The sequence below is a fragment of the Tinamus guttatus genome, unplaced genomic scaffold, assembly GCF_059628265.1.
Source record: "Tinamus guttatus ecotype Peru unplaced genomic scaffold, ASM5962826v1 Tinamus_guttatus_pri_ptg000223l, whole genome shotgun sequence".
NCBI classification, from domain to species: Eukaryota; Metazoa; Chordata; class Aves; order Tinamiformes; family Tinamidae; genus Tinamus; species Tinamus guttatus.
Window position 1 is genome coordinate 1,811,374 of NW_028288757.1, and position 16,295 is coordinate 1,827,668.

The window sequence follows — 16,295 nt, forward strand, 5'->3', positions numbered from 1 at the left end:
GCTGTGGGTAAACTCTTTTTTTTTTTTTTTTTTTTTAATAACACTTCTGCTCCCAGAAAGCCAAGATGGTCAAAGCTGAGGTCCCTGCAGTGTGTGATGCTGCCCCTCGGCTCCGAGCTGCTCTGCCCTGGGGGCGGTTCTGTTAACGGCACCGGTGTCGATGCGGCCGCGCTCGCCTAAACGGAGCGGGATCCGCTGCTCCAGTTTCGGTCGAGCTGATCCTTGTCTTTCTGGCTCTCAAACCTGCCCCTCTGCTTGTGCTGTGGCAGCAGCAGCGAGTACAAAACAGAAACTTCACTGAAGAATTAGCAAAACTTACATTTCAGTAACTCAAGTTTAGGATTTTCAGAATGAACCTTAATGATGTTTACAGTTGTCTAATAGCCACTTCACAATATTACATTTCCTTTTGAATTACAGTAGCTCGCAATTGTTCCCCCTGTTCCATCAAGCTCTCCTTGGTTTCCTGAGGTTCATACAAAAAGCTGATAGCTGTAAAGATTATATATATTTTTGGTCAGTTTTTCATTAACTTTTTTGCTGGTAGAAAAGTATGTAGAAATAAATTAAAGCCATGTTTTTATATATATAAAAAGTCGGGTAATGTTGCTGTTTAGGTGAGTGCAGTTAAACTTGGTCAGTAAGTAATCTTACCTGATCTCAGAAGGAGATTTTTACTACCTGGTTTATTGTATTAAAACTGTTTAAGTTTGAGGTTACCTCAACTTGTTTAAAGATTTTTTTTGTGGACTTGTACTGTATATTTGCGTAACTATGTTGAGCTTTTATTTAAGATCATTTAACATGTACCATGTACATGTCATTTTACTATATTTCAATGCATCATGCTTGTAACAGGCATTTCATTTATAATAAGTGATTAATTTGGAAGCTCTTTGGTAATTTATCTGCTATTCCTAAATTGGCATAATGTTAGCTATCTATTTAAAATCACCTTATAATTGCTTGTCAAAATGCCTTAACTACCCTAACTTGACCAAAATATTATTTTGGTGGGGGTATGGGGAGGATTATATTAATGAAGAATTAATTAGTTTTGCGATACATGGAACAGTGAGTGGTGGATAACTTTGCACAAATTGTCAGTCCTTGTTATTTTTTTAAATTGAACAAGCTGTTTCTAGCTGTCTTGTTAGAAGGAATGTATTCATGCTGCAGTATAGGGCTTTGTTTCTAGTATTTGGGAGGGCTGTTTCTCTCTCAAATCTGGGTATCTTTACATTTTATTCTTCAGTATTTATGATCATGCTTCTTTACTAGAGCAGATTTGATCAATTATTCTTTCCCTTGAACTTACCTTGAAATAAAGCCCCGCTTGCCCTGGCCTGTTTTGCACTCTGTCCCCTTCCTCTCCGTACGTTCACGTCCAGCCCTCGCTGTTTTTCCCACTTGCCAGAACCTTCGCTCGGGAGGAGCGTGTGGATGGGGGAGCCTCCCCACGGAGCCGGTGCCACCAGGGAGGATCTGACGGCTGCCCGGTGGCTTCCACTGGGCCTTGCTGTTTGCGTTCAAGCAGTCTGTAGTTGAGCACTGTGTATAAAGCCATTTGCCTCATATCACATCATTTTTTTTATTAATACAGAACAAATTTGGTTTTTAATTAACAAATCATGAGTTTATCCCTCACTGGACACACCAAAGACCAGTAAAGCTTATAGCTTTTCCATCTGTTTATAAAGCAATACTGTATTATAAAGAATTAATATTTTTATCACATGCTTGATTGTTTTTGTTTGTTTTTTTAAGATGTGCACTCTAAACATATCAAACCTAATTTCTTCCTATGAACTTAAGCTGTCTGCGCACAACAGATTTTTTGGAAAAGGAAATGACAGGGCCCATAATATCAAAATAACTTTAAAAGATGCATGAAGCAGTAACGCTTCCTAGGATTAGCTGATTGTGACCGTTTGAGAGGAATGTACAGGAAAGGTGTGCCGAGAAACGGGAACACGTGCATGGAGCGCAAGCAGCTTCCAGCTGCTGCACAGATTCATGTTTCTTATCAGGAGCGGCTGTTAGGGAGCAGTAACCCGGAGGAGAAGGAGGTTCATATTCCCGTAACCTGCGGTACAGGGGATGCAGCAGCCTTTGCAGGAGTCAGGGTGTCTGCAGCAGTGTTACTGGGTATATGGGTTAAAAAGGGCTCAGATGTGGTGAACTGAAAAACTGTGGTTCCTTGCTACTTCCCTGGCTATCTTTGGGAGACCTGCAACATACAGTTTCCCTCTAAATTTACTTTCTTTGTGCTTATAAAGAAGGTATGGCCAAAACCAAACAGATTTTGGGACCAGATAGTTATGCCTGAGGAGGGGAGAAGGGAGAGGTGAAGGTCTAGTGAAATGTATTTTGTGAGGGAATCTCCATTTCTTGGCAATGGACACCCTTTCTCCAGGGGAAACCAGACTGTGTGTGGGTAGTAACTGACTGTATGAAGTAGCTTCTTACAAAGATAGCTCAAATAAAGCAAATCTGAGTCTGTATCTAATGAGGATGCTTTCTTTGTTTTGTTTGTTAAAATGAGACTATCATCTATGCTTACCTAAGAGGCGATTATGTGAATTCATGTCTGAGGTATAACTTATGCAGGAATAGTTCTGTAAATACATTTAAATGAATTGTAAAGATATTTAATAAATATAGTATTTATACTAAAATGTGGTGGTTTTTTAATTGCCTGCAAAAATTCTGTTCATTAATGCAACTATACGGTGACCCAGGCATAGCTCTTGGGGGTGTTTGGCTTCATTTAGGCTGTTGTACAGAGCCCTCACGCAGGTGTCAGTGGCACCATGTCCTACTATCTAACACCTTCCCTAACCATTAGGCAAACATTGCAAGCCTAGAACACAAGAATGTCTTAAACTCATGCTTTCAAACACTAATAACTTTTTTATTGCATTTCCATCAGTGTATAGTAGTATTATCTACTCAGCTCAATGTTAATCATACTAAGTAACTGTAAAAAAAACAGTTACTATACAGCAATAATGTCCCATGGACAGCTGTGTTACTCCATTGCTTGTAACGTCACCATAGCAGGTGAATTTGCTTCAAGTGGTAACACAGGGTGAATTCCCTAGGTCCTCCTGGAGGGCAGAACTCATGCAGCGCATCTAGAGAGCACCTGGTTTACAAATCTCAATCTAGGCAACCATGGCTTAAATTTAGATTATACTAGGAATATATCTGCAGTTCGACAGTGACCTGTACTGGTGGCTAACATGTAGTATTACAAATAGTAGAAAACTCAACCAAAGCTAACAAAAAAATAAAACCTCTTTTGGGTTTAATTCTTAATGCTGGTCTCAAAAATCAGGTTGTGAAATGTAAGTAACGAATAAATATTTGACTCGTGCTGACATAGCAGGAAACTATAGCATGTATAGAGGAGAGTTCTAACTTTTTTTTTTTTATGCTTGCCTTGCCAAAAAAAAGATAGAAATTAGATAGCACTTCCACTTTTCAGACTTTCTCAATAGATGCAAGTGAATTCAGTTTACCATCAACCTCAAAATATAGATAAAAGTAATGTTTGAGAAGTTCTAACTTGTCTAAGAACAGTAGGACAGTTTCATAATAGCATTAAACTTCTTTCTAAAACTAGAAGCAGCTCTACAATTACCGTGTCAAATATTCTCCCATCTTGGAAGGCAGTTGTAGTCCCTAGGTACAGACTAGTGCCAGCGCTTGGTATTATTAGAGAACTTGAGATCTCTGCGTAGGGACAGAATCCTCTTCGGTGTCACTGGCTGTTGCTAAACTATGGAAGGTGTCGTTGATGGCATCTTTCTCCTTAAAAGAGACTGCTCCAAAAAACAGGGAGTGAAACTGGAAAATGCAATATTTATAACAATAAGATACTATGCACGTGATACCCATTGGGGTTAATTATTTCTCAAGCCTTGGCCACTTTGACAAGATTTTAAAATGCATTTTTTAATCTGTGGTGTTTCTAAGTAAAATATACCTGCAAGTATTTAGTGCATTCTAGTAGAACACGGTGAATTTTTGTCACTTTTACACAGCTGTGAAAGCTGATTCATTTTCACTGGAACACCTTGTGGAGAGCCAAGGAGCACAGTGGAGTATACAGCTAAATAGCAGCTGCAGAGCCTTACTCCCCCGTTTGCTTAAATAAGGCAGGTGTGACTGCAGCTTCCTTACCTTGTGATAATCAGAATGTGTTGACTTCATTTCTTGCATTGTATGGTCATCTGTCTCAATTATGGTAGCTCCTTCTATGCCTGTAGTGTCTCCATTTGACATTTTGGGAATAGTTGTTTTTTCTTGTTTTGCTAAAGGACTTCTAGGTGCTGCCAGCTCCATATTTTGTGAATTCCCATTCCAGCGTGGCTTGCTGGAAGCTATTGCTCCTGAGTTACTATCTCTGTCCGTGGAGTTTTTTTCAGATTTACTCATACACGTCTTCAAGCTGGAAGGGAGAGAAGGGAGAGGTCAGGTTAGTAATGAGCCTTTATGTGTTTCTAGTGGCTGGTCAGTACTTTCTGCTAATGAAAAACTTCATGGTTTTAAAGCAGATTCTCTGCTTGTGTCTGCCCTTCCTCTCTTACAAGAACAGAACTTGGTGGAGACTCAGCAAAGCAGAGGTGAGTGTGGAGTTTGCTCCTGCGATTTTACTGCATATTAAGTAAGGCCCCCATAACTTTTGTGCTGTCTCCTTTTGCTGCAAAAATGCCCCCTTAGCGTTACTAAGGTTTTAGGCTGAGTTCAGGAGGAGCACATCAGGGATGGGTAAAGATGTGCGAATCCTACGGGAGTGACTTGGGCCACTCAGACAAATGCTGGCTGCCTGCTTCTATGTCAGTGCCTGGACAGAGAGCAGGTATTTAGCTGTTTGCTTTGATGAAAAGGATCCACCAGTGGAGAGAGACTGTCTGCGTGTGGTCCCAAACTATGAGCTTATTCCCAAACCTCTGTAGTTCACAGTTTTCCTGTGAACAAAGACCCCAGTCTTGGGTACAATGTTAAGAATGTCCAGTAAGAATTAGGAGGTCATTTTCTTTACCTCTGACTTTGCTGGAAACCTTAAACTTTGGTTTTCAGTCCAAGGAGTCCAGCTCCATCAGCCACCCCAAAGCCCCCGTTACCTTTCCTGGCGCTGTGAAAAGCGTGGTGGCTGCTCAGGGGCTGCCTCGTCGCCAACGACAGATAACGTAGCCAAAATAAAGCTGGCTTCCAGAACCATATCTTCAATGCTGAAAGCAATTGGCCTAAGCACAAACAGTCAGAGACTAAATAGCATCTACAATTACACGGATTTGGGGAGAAAGCATCTGGGGAGAATTGCATTGCTCATGCAATTACATACACATGGATTAAAAAATAACCTAAAAAGATGAAAATCTGATGTGAGTGTTTGCTGCTGAGGAATACAGGATGTCTTCCTACTGCAGGTAAATATGCATTGATCAGCAATGCTACACAGTATTATACTTAGTTGTGCTTTTAATTGTAACTATTAAAATGGCACTTCAAGCAGAAAATATACTGTTTCTTTAGACTACGAAATAAAATAATTACATGCATTAGACTGCAAACCTGAAATGTCCATGTAGCTTGTGGATAGTCAGCATGGCTAGCCTGGTTCTATCCATGCCTGTATTAAATGTCTTATGTGTAACAACAAACTGCTTAACTCGGTATTGCAGGTTAATTAGAAATACAGCTTTGGGTAAGAAGTAGAAATCAATTTCGTTTAGTTTCAAAACGTACTTTCCAGATATGTCGAAATGGATGGAGACAGGAGTACTGGTAGCTTCTGAAAATGCTAGGAGTCCCTGAAAAGAAGGGGTGGGAGGTTAGGTGCTATTTTAATAAAAGAAGTGTAATGTTAGAATATAGTTTTTGCCCAATTGTTTACTCCTGAAGAGAGGAGGAGGTGTAAGTCTACTGTATCTGGAACACTCTCCTTGCCTTCTCTGGCTGTATTTCCTGCCTGCACATAGACTGTGGCCGCTGTACTTTCTCCAGGACAGTTATAAGGTGCTTGCCCAGCACTGAAACTGTATTGTTGTTGCTCTAAAAACATTTCCCTTGACCTTGAAAGGCTATAGCAAGGGTCTCTGCAGGGCCCTTAAAATCCTTGTTTTTAAAGCTATTCCTTAAGTGGCTGATAAACACCAATGATCTGGAGGCCGTGTAGAACACATTCATCAGGTAGAACACATCATTCTGTACTTTCCAGGTTAAATTATGCAAATTCATGGAAAATGATCTATTTTCAAAGCAAAGTCTTATTTTACCCTCAGTTCCTTAAGGCAAAATGTTACTTCAGAATCCACTCCAACTTGAAAGTAGTCAAATTCATCTGGATTTAGCTGTATTTCAGTATGCATTGCCTTTGAAAAGTCTGCTCAAAATAATAAGAAACAAAAGGACTCAGAACTGAAATTTAAGCTCAACAACACTTTGATTATAACAATTTTTTACAACAGCATTGTTTGAAAAAAGAACTGTATTTTTATAGTGACCAGTAGTAATAAATGTGTAGCTGGCTTTGGCTAAAAAAAAAAAAAAAAATCATACTCAAACAGATTTTGTGTGTGTGTGTGTGTCTCTCTCCAGTAATTTCTTTCCCGTTTCACTCCAGCCAGTTTTCACCACCTCCCCCTTTTCCCTCTCCCCTGCTCTAGCTTGTTCTCAGCCCAGTTCCCACCCTGACACCAGACATCTTTTCTAGGTCATTATGCTCAGCTTTGCTCATAAGCAAGTATGAAAAGCATCCCTTTATTATATGATATACAAGAACCTATACTTCAGAAACAATTATGTATTTAAAATTAGTTTGAGTCACACACCAAGAATCTGCAATCTGCAACACCAAGATCTGCAAATGGCAGAGCACAACATAAAAGTTCTAGGCCAGTTAACACAATATAGTACCCTTACATTAAGATAGACTCAGTATTGATATCTGTTCTATAATATGGTATTCACATTTAAATAGTTCTTTTTAAAAGCATAAAATGATCTCCTTTTGTATGCCTGTTATCATATGTTTGCTCTTACAACACACTAATTATCTTTCTTCCATCCTGTCGAAAATGGTGTAACTTATTTAACTGGTTGATCATTCTGGTATCTGCTGGTGATACCTGAAAAGAAGTATTATTAAGAACATATTTCCTTAACATAAATATATTAAATCCAGTGGGTGACAATATGGCTTAAAAATCTGTCTCTGTATATTCCTTTCCTAAAAGATTTCATTCAGCCATAAAATGTATTTTCCATTTACGCTGCAATGCTGCTTATTATTTCTTTAGTTTGCCTGCTTTAAAGGCCCAGTATTCTTTCATATTTTGAATTTCCTTACCAGTGTCTTCCTCACTGTAACTCTTGAAACAAACTTTCATTGGAGTAACTGCCAGAGTTACTTCTTCTTGACTCATCGGAAAGTGAATCATTATATCAGCCAGCAACCTGTAACATTTAACTTAGCATTAAAATAGCTCTATATGTTACAAATTATTAGCTAGCATTTGTTATTCACACTGATTACTGTGATAAAAACGTCTCTGTACAAGGTGCACTTTAATAGAATTGCTTTTCTTTTTAACAGCATGTCGAATCTTGGATTCCTCATTGCTTTTTTTTTTTTTTTGGTGGCGGGGGAAAGATGGTTACTTTTGAAAGCAAAATTTTGTTTCACTTTTTTTTCAAATAACTTGCACTTTTACTCCTTGATTCTTTGCCTATACAATTTAAGCATGATTATTTCTGATAGGTGGAAGTTGCTCAAATATGTTAATTCAAATTACATATTATACAGTTCTCAAGGTTATACTGAGTAGGACTGATGGCAGAATAATCCAAGTGTCGGAAGCTGGAATGTGAAACATCAAGTACTCGTAGATGGGATTTGGAACTTCACCATTTTTGGCTATGGGGTCCATAATAATCAGGCTTTGATTATGTTAACTGGTATGAGAGCAGGATTGCAACATGTATGATTTTTAAAGAACATTTATGCATTACCTGGATTGGAGTTTAAGCACATTTGGACACATGTGCTTTGCAAAAACAGCCTGTAGCGGATCACATTCTTGAAAAGTCAGATTATGTGTTTTTACAACACCTAAGTAAAAAGCAAATGAACAAAAATTAATGTTGGACTGTAATTTGTAATGCTGATTAGTATTAATTGGTCTTTTCCACAAATCTCAATAAAAAAGGAGCCAAGGAATTCAGTCTACCTACCTGGAAATGTCGCCCACAAATAGAAAATGGAATTAAAACTAAGTCTAAGATTTCTTTCATGCTATTAGTCATTGCCCTCTAAAATCTGTGATTCTTAAGAATTTACAATGAACAAGCAAACAGCAATGAGTGCAACAAGTGAAAGAAAAAGAAGCCTTCAATATTTAACTGCTAAATACTATAAACAGTGGGAGAGAGCAAAACTAAATCCCTACAGGTCTATGTTTCTAGATAAGCATGAGCTGATGAATGAGCAAAGCTGGCTTACTTGACCTAAGCAATATAATTTCTCATTGCTATTAATGCAAGCTACATTTATAATACTATAAAGTTGCCCATTAGATAGCACAGCTCTGTAGGCTGTGTTGATAGATAAGTTATTTACGAGCTCTGCAGGGACTAGTGGCTACGAACACACTGTCTTCTGTAGGACTGAGGATGTCAGACCTGTAAAGCCAAAGAACTTTGTAAGTGCAAGAGACCCTTTTTGCACTTGCGAAGTGCAAAAAAACCCTGTAAGTTCTCAGGTAGCTGCCAACAGGATTTCCCTCCTTGCCCTTTTAAATAATGTGGTGGCTTGTTTTGTTTTTCAGAATTTAATGTAGCCTAATTTTAAATGTTGCAAGCAGTGGGCTAACAATTGTGTATAACACACACTCAACTACTGAACTGAAGCGCAGAGTTCAGCAGTTGCTGATAAAAGAAAGTTGACTGATAAATCCTGTTATAACTTATTTTTAACACGAAAAAGTACATTAAAAATACTCATGATGTGGAGAGGCTGAACATGTTTGGCATGATGTTCCATCAGTAGCAAACAATTAATAATTACACTAAATATCGTCTTCCTGTTTTAAAATCCTTCTGGAAAGTCACTTAATGTAACCTACCGTGTTTACAGATGAGCTGAAAAGTTATGTGATGATCATGAATATTTGTATAAATGTTGCATTTCTCTACATTCCTTTCCAGCATATTGACACATCTAAATACAGGAAGAACTGACTGTAAAAACAAAAACAGAAAAGTGTAAAGGTTACCAAGCAATTTTGCAGTATTATTTTCCTCATTTAATGCAGTTTATGTCAAGCTCCTGTTTCTATGGCCTCCCAAAGCTGCTTTATAAGCAGACACCAAGGTAGTGATAATGATCTTTGCCATCCTCACCCACTGTGCAAGGTGTTTGCTAAACAACTCGGAAAAGCTCTCTGGCTCATACTGTTTTGAAGGTTACAAGAGAAATACTCCAGAGACACAAACATGGCATTTCTTCATCCCAAGATGAAACTGGTTCCATGTTTGGGAACTGCGGGGTACAATTTGTGGGGGCACCACTTTCTGAAGATCATTAAACACAAATGTTCTCATTTGCAGAATTGCTCAGAAGCACCAGAGCTTTGAGCTCCAAAAGCCACCGCAGTGGCCAGGTTTTAGTTGCTAACAATGTCCTCTATTTGTCTAAACAATCCTCCCCCTGCAATCTCACTTGAAAACTGGGTTGCTTTGCTGCTTGCAAAGCTATACATGCCAATCCATTAAAACGTACCTTAATTATCAATTTACAGGGAAGCGGCAACTGTTTCTCCTTCTGACACGATTCAGACACAGCTGCCCAGCAGTAATGTTGGAAAAAAACAGATGAAAAGAAGATGTATGCACAGGCTGACCTAGAAGAATTCACTGATCTTAAGGCAAGCTGAAAATCAAGATACTTCATTAACTCAAAACTGCTTCATATGGAACCTTCAACAAAAAGGCTGCCTCTATGCTTTAGCACCATAACTAAGCACAAAACCTTAAGCAGGTATGTCTCAAAATATATAGAGATGCATATAATCACATTCAAACTAATCCTTCCTTACTGCAAATCAGAGGTAACTGGTATAAGAGAGGCACAGGAATCTGATCTAGGGGTGCTTAAGTGAGCTAATATTCAAGTGTGAATTACCTAAACATTTAAAACTGAGCTTGAGTTTGAGGCTTCTGAAGGACTGGAGCTTGTTTTAATACAATTTTAATTCTTGCCCATCCACATCAAGCAAATGAGCAATGACATTGTGTATCACAGCACCAGCACTGCAAAAGCACTTTAGATATAAAAAGAAAGTGGCTCTGCTTCTGATTTGAAAGCTTCCCTGCAAGGTAAGAAGAGCTGAGCTTAATCTGCCTTGACTAAGAAGCCTCCAGAGAAAACACAGATTTAGAGGGAAGTGGTGGCTGATTAACGGGGACGCTGTTCCTGTTGAGTCACAGCAAAGCGGGACACAAACATGTTCAGAGGCAGTTTCTGAGGTAGTACAAAACATAAGTTTTTCAGTTATGACAATAAAAATGAACCCCACAGTAGTAACCTGGATTCCTGCACAAGCTTTAACTACGGTAATAAAAAAAAAAAAAAAATCCATGAATATTAGGGGTAGAGTGGAGATGGATTTTCCATGATACAGTCTGCATGATTACAATAACAGAAAACATGGCATTTGTCCATGTTTAAAGTGGAGGAAGCTGAGAGTGTGTAACTGAGCCTGAAGGGCATTTGGAGGGAAGCAATTCAATACAAAATCCAATGATGTTTGTTTCCAGAACAGAAAATTTTAAACAACAAATTCACTTACACCTTTTTCTACTGGATCAAAACAAAATTCATCACTAATGCGTGCTATGGCATGTATTGCTCTTCCAAACACTAGCAGAAAAAAAGAAAGGTGCAATTTGCATTCTCAGTTAAATGAAAAACAAGCTAGACTGCATTTTCTCTGTAATAACTTAAATGGAGATCTATATTGATGTCGCTGTTTTCAAAAGCTGCCTCAAATGTTGGATGTCTCTTTGCAGGAACAGGTATCTCCCAGGGGAGAGCAGCAGGGCAGCAAGCCCCAGGAAGACCCCAGGGACCAGGGGAGGGTTCGACATTTCCCTGTGCTCACCCTGGCAAGCACCAGGCATGGAAAGTAATGGGTCCGAGTTGGGCTTTAGGCAGGAAAATGCGGTGCACAAGGAGCTGCGAACTCAAGCAACAGCTTGCCTGCCACAAAGTACCCAAAACTCGAGTCTTTGCACTCAAATCTGACCAACTTTCAGAGGGCGGCAGTGCGTGAACCTCACTGTGGGCCGCGCGCGCAGCATGGCCACAGCCACCCTGCCCTGAAGCGGCTTCGTCCCAGCTCTGTGGCGCTGCTCCCCCCCGCGCAGACCGCCCTGTCCTGGCCGTGCCGCCTCTCCCGGGGGCACCGGTACCTCGGAGGTGCCCGCCCCCGATCACGCACTTCATGGCCGGGCTGACACCCAGCGGCCGCCGCCGCCCTCCCGCCCTTCCCCTCACGCGACACTCCCGAAAGGGCGGGAAATGGCGGGGAGGGGAAGGGAAGAGACCCGGATGTGGGCGGCGGGGCGCGTTTGTGCCTGTCTTGTCCCCTCGCGGGTGCCGTAGCAGGCGGTTGGCGGCGCCGCTCGCTTCCGGGAGCCGCCCGGGCTGTGTGAGGGACCGGGGCCGCGCAGCACCATGGTGAGCGGGGAGGGGGGCGGCGGGACCGGGGCCGGGAGCGGGGCCGTCCCCGCGGCGGGGGGAGCCGCCGCCGCCACCTCCCGCGCCGCCCCCGCGCCGCGGCCCTGCCACAACGCGGCCTGCGGCGGCCCGGGCCCGCGAGCGGCCGCCTCTTCCCACAGCGGTGGGGGAACCGCAGCGGGGCGGGTGTCAGGGGACCGCGGCCCGGGGGGCGGGTGATGGCACCGTAACTGCCATTTATTTATTTATTTTAACGCTCTCTTCATAACATTAAAACCAAAACAAAATCATTCGTTATTATTCGCCTGTTCGTTTGGCTGTGTATTTTCTTTTCCTTTTCTTTTCCTTGGTTTAACATTGATCACGTTTCGCCCTGTTTTTTTTTTTTTTCCATCCCTCCCCCCTGTCTGCAATCAACTCCTGCACCCCGCTAAGGCTGGGCACAGAGTAAGTCACCGGGGGGCCGGGGCGCGGGCGCGAGCGCAGCCTGCGCGTTGGGGCCGCTGCTCCCCTCCGCGCTGCACCGCGGCTCCTGGCCGGCGCCGCGCGTTGCTTCGCTCCCCTTGGGCCGCTCCAGTTATCCGAGACTCTCCCCGCACCGAGGGAGCTGAAACACGGTGTGGGGAGCTCGTCAGCAAGGGAAGTGCCTCTGGAGCGTTCAGGCTCTCCTCAGCTCAGTGGGGTCATCTAAGTGGCAGCATAACCTGGCTCTTAAATACAAACCTATTATTGTATGCATCCATGCCTCGAAAAACAAATCCAGAATTCATGTATTACCACTTTATAATCAACAAATGCTTGTCATGGATATGTTCGTTACATTTCAAGTGGAGTCCTTAGACTGATACTGCTAAGATTGTTTTTCACTTGAAATTCTTACAAGGCCATCAAAATGTTTATTTTTTTTCTCTTGTTTTAAATTGAGAGTATTAGTAAAAAGAACATAGAAGTTCTTTAATTTGAAAGCTACCAAAAAGGTGCATGGCTTTGATGCTAGCACAGAGATTTTCTTGGCTAAAAAAGGGGGAAAAATCTTGAGGCCTCCCTGCCTTTTTTTTACAATTGGCAGTATGAATCTATTTGCATAGCCTAATAATAATAATAAAACAGATAATAAAAAAAGGTAACTTCATGGTGTAGTCATGTTTATATATACGGATTAAATCCTGTAGAGACACATTTGATGGCTCTCCCTTTAGAAACCATCTTCCTAACAGGATTCTGATGGGAGATAAATAGCTCCATAGTGTCAGCAACAGTTTTTCAGGGTAACAGGGATGACTGTCTAGGTCAGTGCTTGTACAGTAGGATAGGACCCACGCTTTGCAGAGCTTTCCATGCCCTTTTTGCATAATTAATTTATTGCTACTGTGCTTGCATTATTTCTTTATCATCACATTTAAAGCCTGTGATGTTAAACTGTTATCTTACTGCATATTAATCCCTAACTTGGAAGCCCCCATTACTATGATGTGAGAGAATCTTCAGGCATTGAAGTTGCATCCTTCTAACATCTATTCACTGAATTTCTGAATAATCTGGTAATGGGAACACTGTGTGCGAGAGTCTGGTTTAGCTTCTCTGCAGTGTCCCTTTAACAAAAAAATTGCCTCACTCTGCTGTAATTCAGTGGTTCCTACAATAATGGCTCTGATTAAGCTTCCTGTTCTGGTTAACTCTTAATCCATATTGCAAAATTGCTTTTTTTTTTTTTTAAATGGGAAGAATAAATAAAGTAAAAAGTAATTGGCTTATTGTAGGTGCATTTAACACAAATTTGGAAACAGGTAGTAGTGCATTTCTTTTGTTATCCCCCTATGAAAAAACAGTCTGTAGAGACTTGACCCCTTTGTAAGGCCCCTGTCTAGCACCATTCTGTATTAATAAGGGCCATTGTTTTGCCTCAAATATACAGAAGTTCCATCAGCGTTCCATTTTTTATGTCAATAGCCTTTATATCAAAAGCAAAATTATGAGACTAAGGAAAATATTGTCATGTTTTTGCTTTCTCACATTTCTTGCTGGTCTTGGCAAATATCCGTAATGACTTTTCTTTCCCTCTGTAACACCTGATAAGTTGGTGTTAGTATTAGGAGATCTTCACATTCCGCACCGATGCAACAGCCTTCCAGCTAAATTCAAAAAACTGCTGGTTCCAGGAAAGATCCAACACATCCTCTGCACAGGAAACCTCTGCACCAAGGACACTTATGACTACCTCAAGACTCTGGCTGGGGATGTTCATGTTGTGCGAGGGGACTTTGATGAGGTATGTGCCTCTATGAGTTAAAGGCAGTATGAGGTTATTTGCAATTTAAGTAAAAGTGGGCAAATAGAGCATAGTATTAATTAATGAAATTCAAATTGAGTAAAAGAGGTGGAGTTATGATCAGTAACAGACTGGCCCAAGAAGTAACGTGTATGTGTTTAAGTTCTCAGCAGTTTTGAAGAAGGAAGCTTTATAGCTTGTCCTACAGGAGGACTAATTCCACAGTGTTTCCATAAGCTCCCACTTTCTTAGGTGCTATGTAATTATTTTTTGTTATAAATTTATACGTAATCCAACTTTTTTTTTTCCTTTAGAACCTGAATTACCCTGAACAGAAAGTTGTAACTGTTGGACAATTCAAAATCGGGCTGATTCATGGCCATCAGGTTATTCCTTGGGGTGATATGGCCAGCCTGGCGTTGCTACAAAGGCAGTTTGATGTGGACATCTTGATTTCAGGACATACACACAAATTTGAGGCATTTGAACATGAAAACAAATTCTATATCAATCCAGGATCAGCTACAGGAGCTTATCATGCCTTAGAGAAGTAAGTGAATTATGGGAAGTATCTGTGGAGATTTTCTATTATGCTTCTCCTTGATAACAAAATTGAACATCAGTAAATAATTATGAAGACTAGTGGATGTAGTTTTAAATGCCAGGGATGGGGTTTGACAGCACTTGTTGAATCTCCCTGCTTGAAACAAAGAGTAGTGAAATACTTAAAGCTGAGATTTGGTATATTGCGCTCAAATCCCTGTTTCTTAAGAGTGACTTCTGTTAAGAAGTCTAGTATTCAAAAACTAAAGCTATTAATTGTATTTAATATTATCACTATTTTCCTCCTTTTTTTCTAGCAACATCATTCCTTCATTTGTGCTGATGGATATCCAAGCTTCTACTGTAGTTACGTATGTTTATCAGCTAATTGGAGACGATGTGAAAGTAGAAAGAATTGAGTACAAGAAATCTTGAAGTGTGCTTGCTTGTCTGCCGTTGTTACCATCTTATTCTGGAACTACAAGTTACTGAAATACTTGATTGCTAGTTTACAGTACCACATTTATTTGCTAACAGCTTAACAATGTAGCTCATTGGTCTCAACTTCAAACCAACGATGTGTTTGCTTATTTTCTCTTGTATGATTTGATTTGTAAAAATATTCCATTAACTGGGTTAAGTACTGTTCCCTAATGTTGTAATAAACTTTTTACTTCATAGAAAAACCAAGCTTTATGAACCATTGTTGAAAAATGTGAGTTATAACCTGCTTTTAAAGTGTCTGGCAGTACTTTTTCTTGATAGTGCTTAACAAATAGCCTTAGTGATTTATGTCTAATGGACGAATTAAGCAAAAGCCTCTTGTAACAGGTTTAAATACATTAAAGATAGAGGCTCTGGGAGGCATGTTAGGTTTCTTTCAGAGTCCATTTGATACTAAGCTTTCTCATTCCCAATTAAGTTGAAAGAGTAAATGGATTGATAGGTTCTGAAAAAAATACAATCCACTCATAACTGTAGTAACTTCACTGTAGAAAGTTTAACTTTAGTCTTTTTATATTCAAAGCGGTTTAAAACAGGCTTTACTGAATGATGGTCTAATTAATTCTGTAATCAGTGTAGAGGGGCTTTTCCTTTACTTTGCTTATCTATCTATGTATCTGACACTGTATATATACACAGTTTGCTCCATGTACAAAAGTTTTAAATAATGTAATTCTGTATGGCACTGGTACTACTACTGAGGACTAAAAGATTGGTTGTTCATGAGAACTTTTGGCTCTCCTACTCTCAGCTGGCTCGAGGGAACTGAATGTACTTAACAGCCCCCACTTTTCATGACTGCTAGTTTTACAATAAAAACAGTTTTATCTTTTATCTTCTACAGAATACTTAGAATTCAGAAGTGGCCTGTTTCCTTTGCATATTTAGATCACTCTTATAGGTGCAGTATTTGTGAAAAGCTGTACAGTGTTACCATGGTCATGAAAGTTCAAGACTAATGGGATATCCACAAAGCTTAAAGGAGCAGCTGTGATCCTTCTGTCTCATAAGCTTTGACTCAGTACTTTATTCACAATAAACTTGCTTCACCTTAGAAAAAGCTCAAGCATTTCATTCTGGCATCTTAGGGGGGAAAAATAATGTTTGGTTAACCTGCATATATTGCAACAAAATACATACTTATTGCTTACATAATGCTTTAAAGCCAAAATAAATTTGTCAGTTTATTTCTCTTCACTGTAATTAAGATCAGGATTTGTGTACAAAATG

At 40.2% G+C, this 16,295-nt stretch overlaps 2 protein-coding genes across 2 annotated transcripts; one reads left to right on the forward strand and one right to left on the reverse strand.

Moving 5' to 3' along the window:
- Positions 1–3,600: 3,600 nt before the first annotated feature.
- On the reverse strand, positions 3,601–11,515 carry RAD9B (RAD9 checkpoint clamp component B). Its single transcript, XM_088525145.1, has 11 exons — positions 11,482–11,515; positions 10,860–10,963; positions 9,791–9,940; positions 9,135–9,249; positions 8,023–8,122; positions 7,361–7,467; positions 6,288–6,394; positions 5,758–5,822; positions 5,133–5,255; positions 4,189–4,456; positions 3,601–3,852 (listed from the first exon to the last, which is right to left on the reverse strand). Exons 1-11 carry the CDS (start codon positions 11,513–11,515, stop codon positions 3,721–3,723), a joined length of 1,305 nt encoding a protein of 434 aa, XP_088381271.1. The 3' UTR covers positions 3,601–3,720.
- Positions 11,516–11,740: 225 nt separating this feature from the next.
- Positions 11,741–15,911, forward strand: VPS29 (VPS29 retromer complex component). Its single transcript, XM_088525109.1, has 4 exons — positions 11,741–11,749; positions 13,827–14,018; positions 14,333–14,568; positions 14,879–15,911. Exons 1-4 carry the CDS (start codon positions 11,747–11,749, stop codon positions 14,994–14,996), a joined length of 549 nt encoding a protein of 182 aa, XP_088381235.1. The 5' UTR covers positions 11,741–11,746; the 3' UTR covers positions 14,997–15,911.
- The last annotated feature ends 384 nt before the right edge of the window (positions 15,912–16,295 follow it).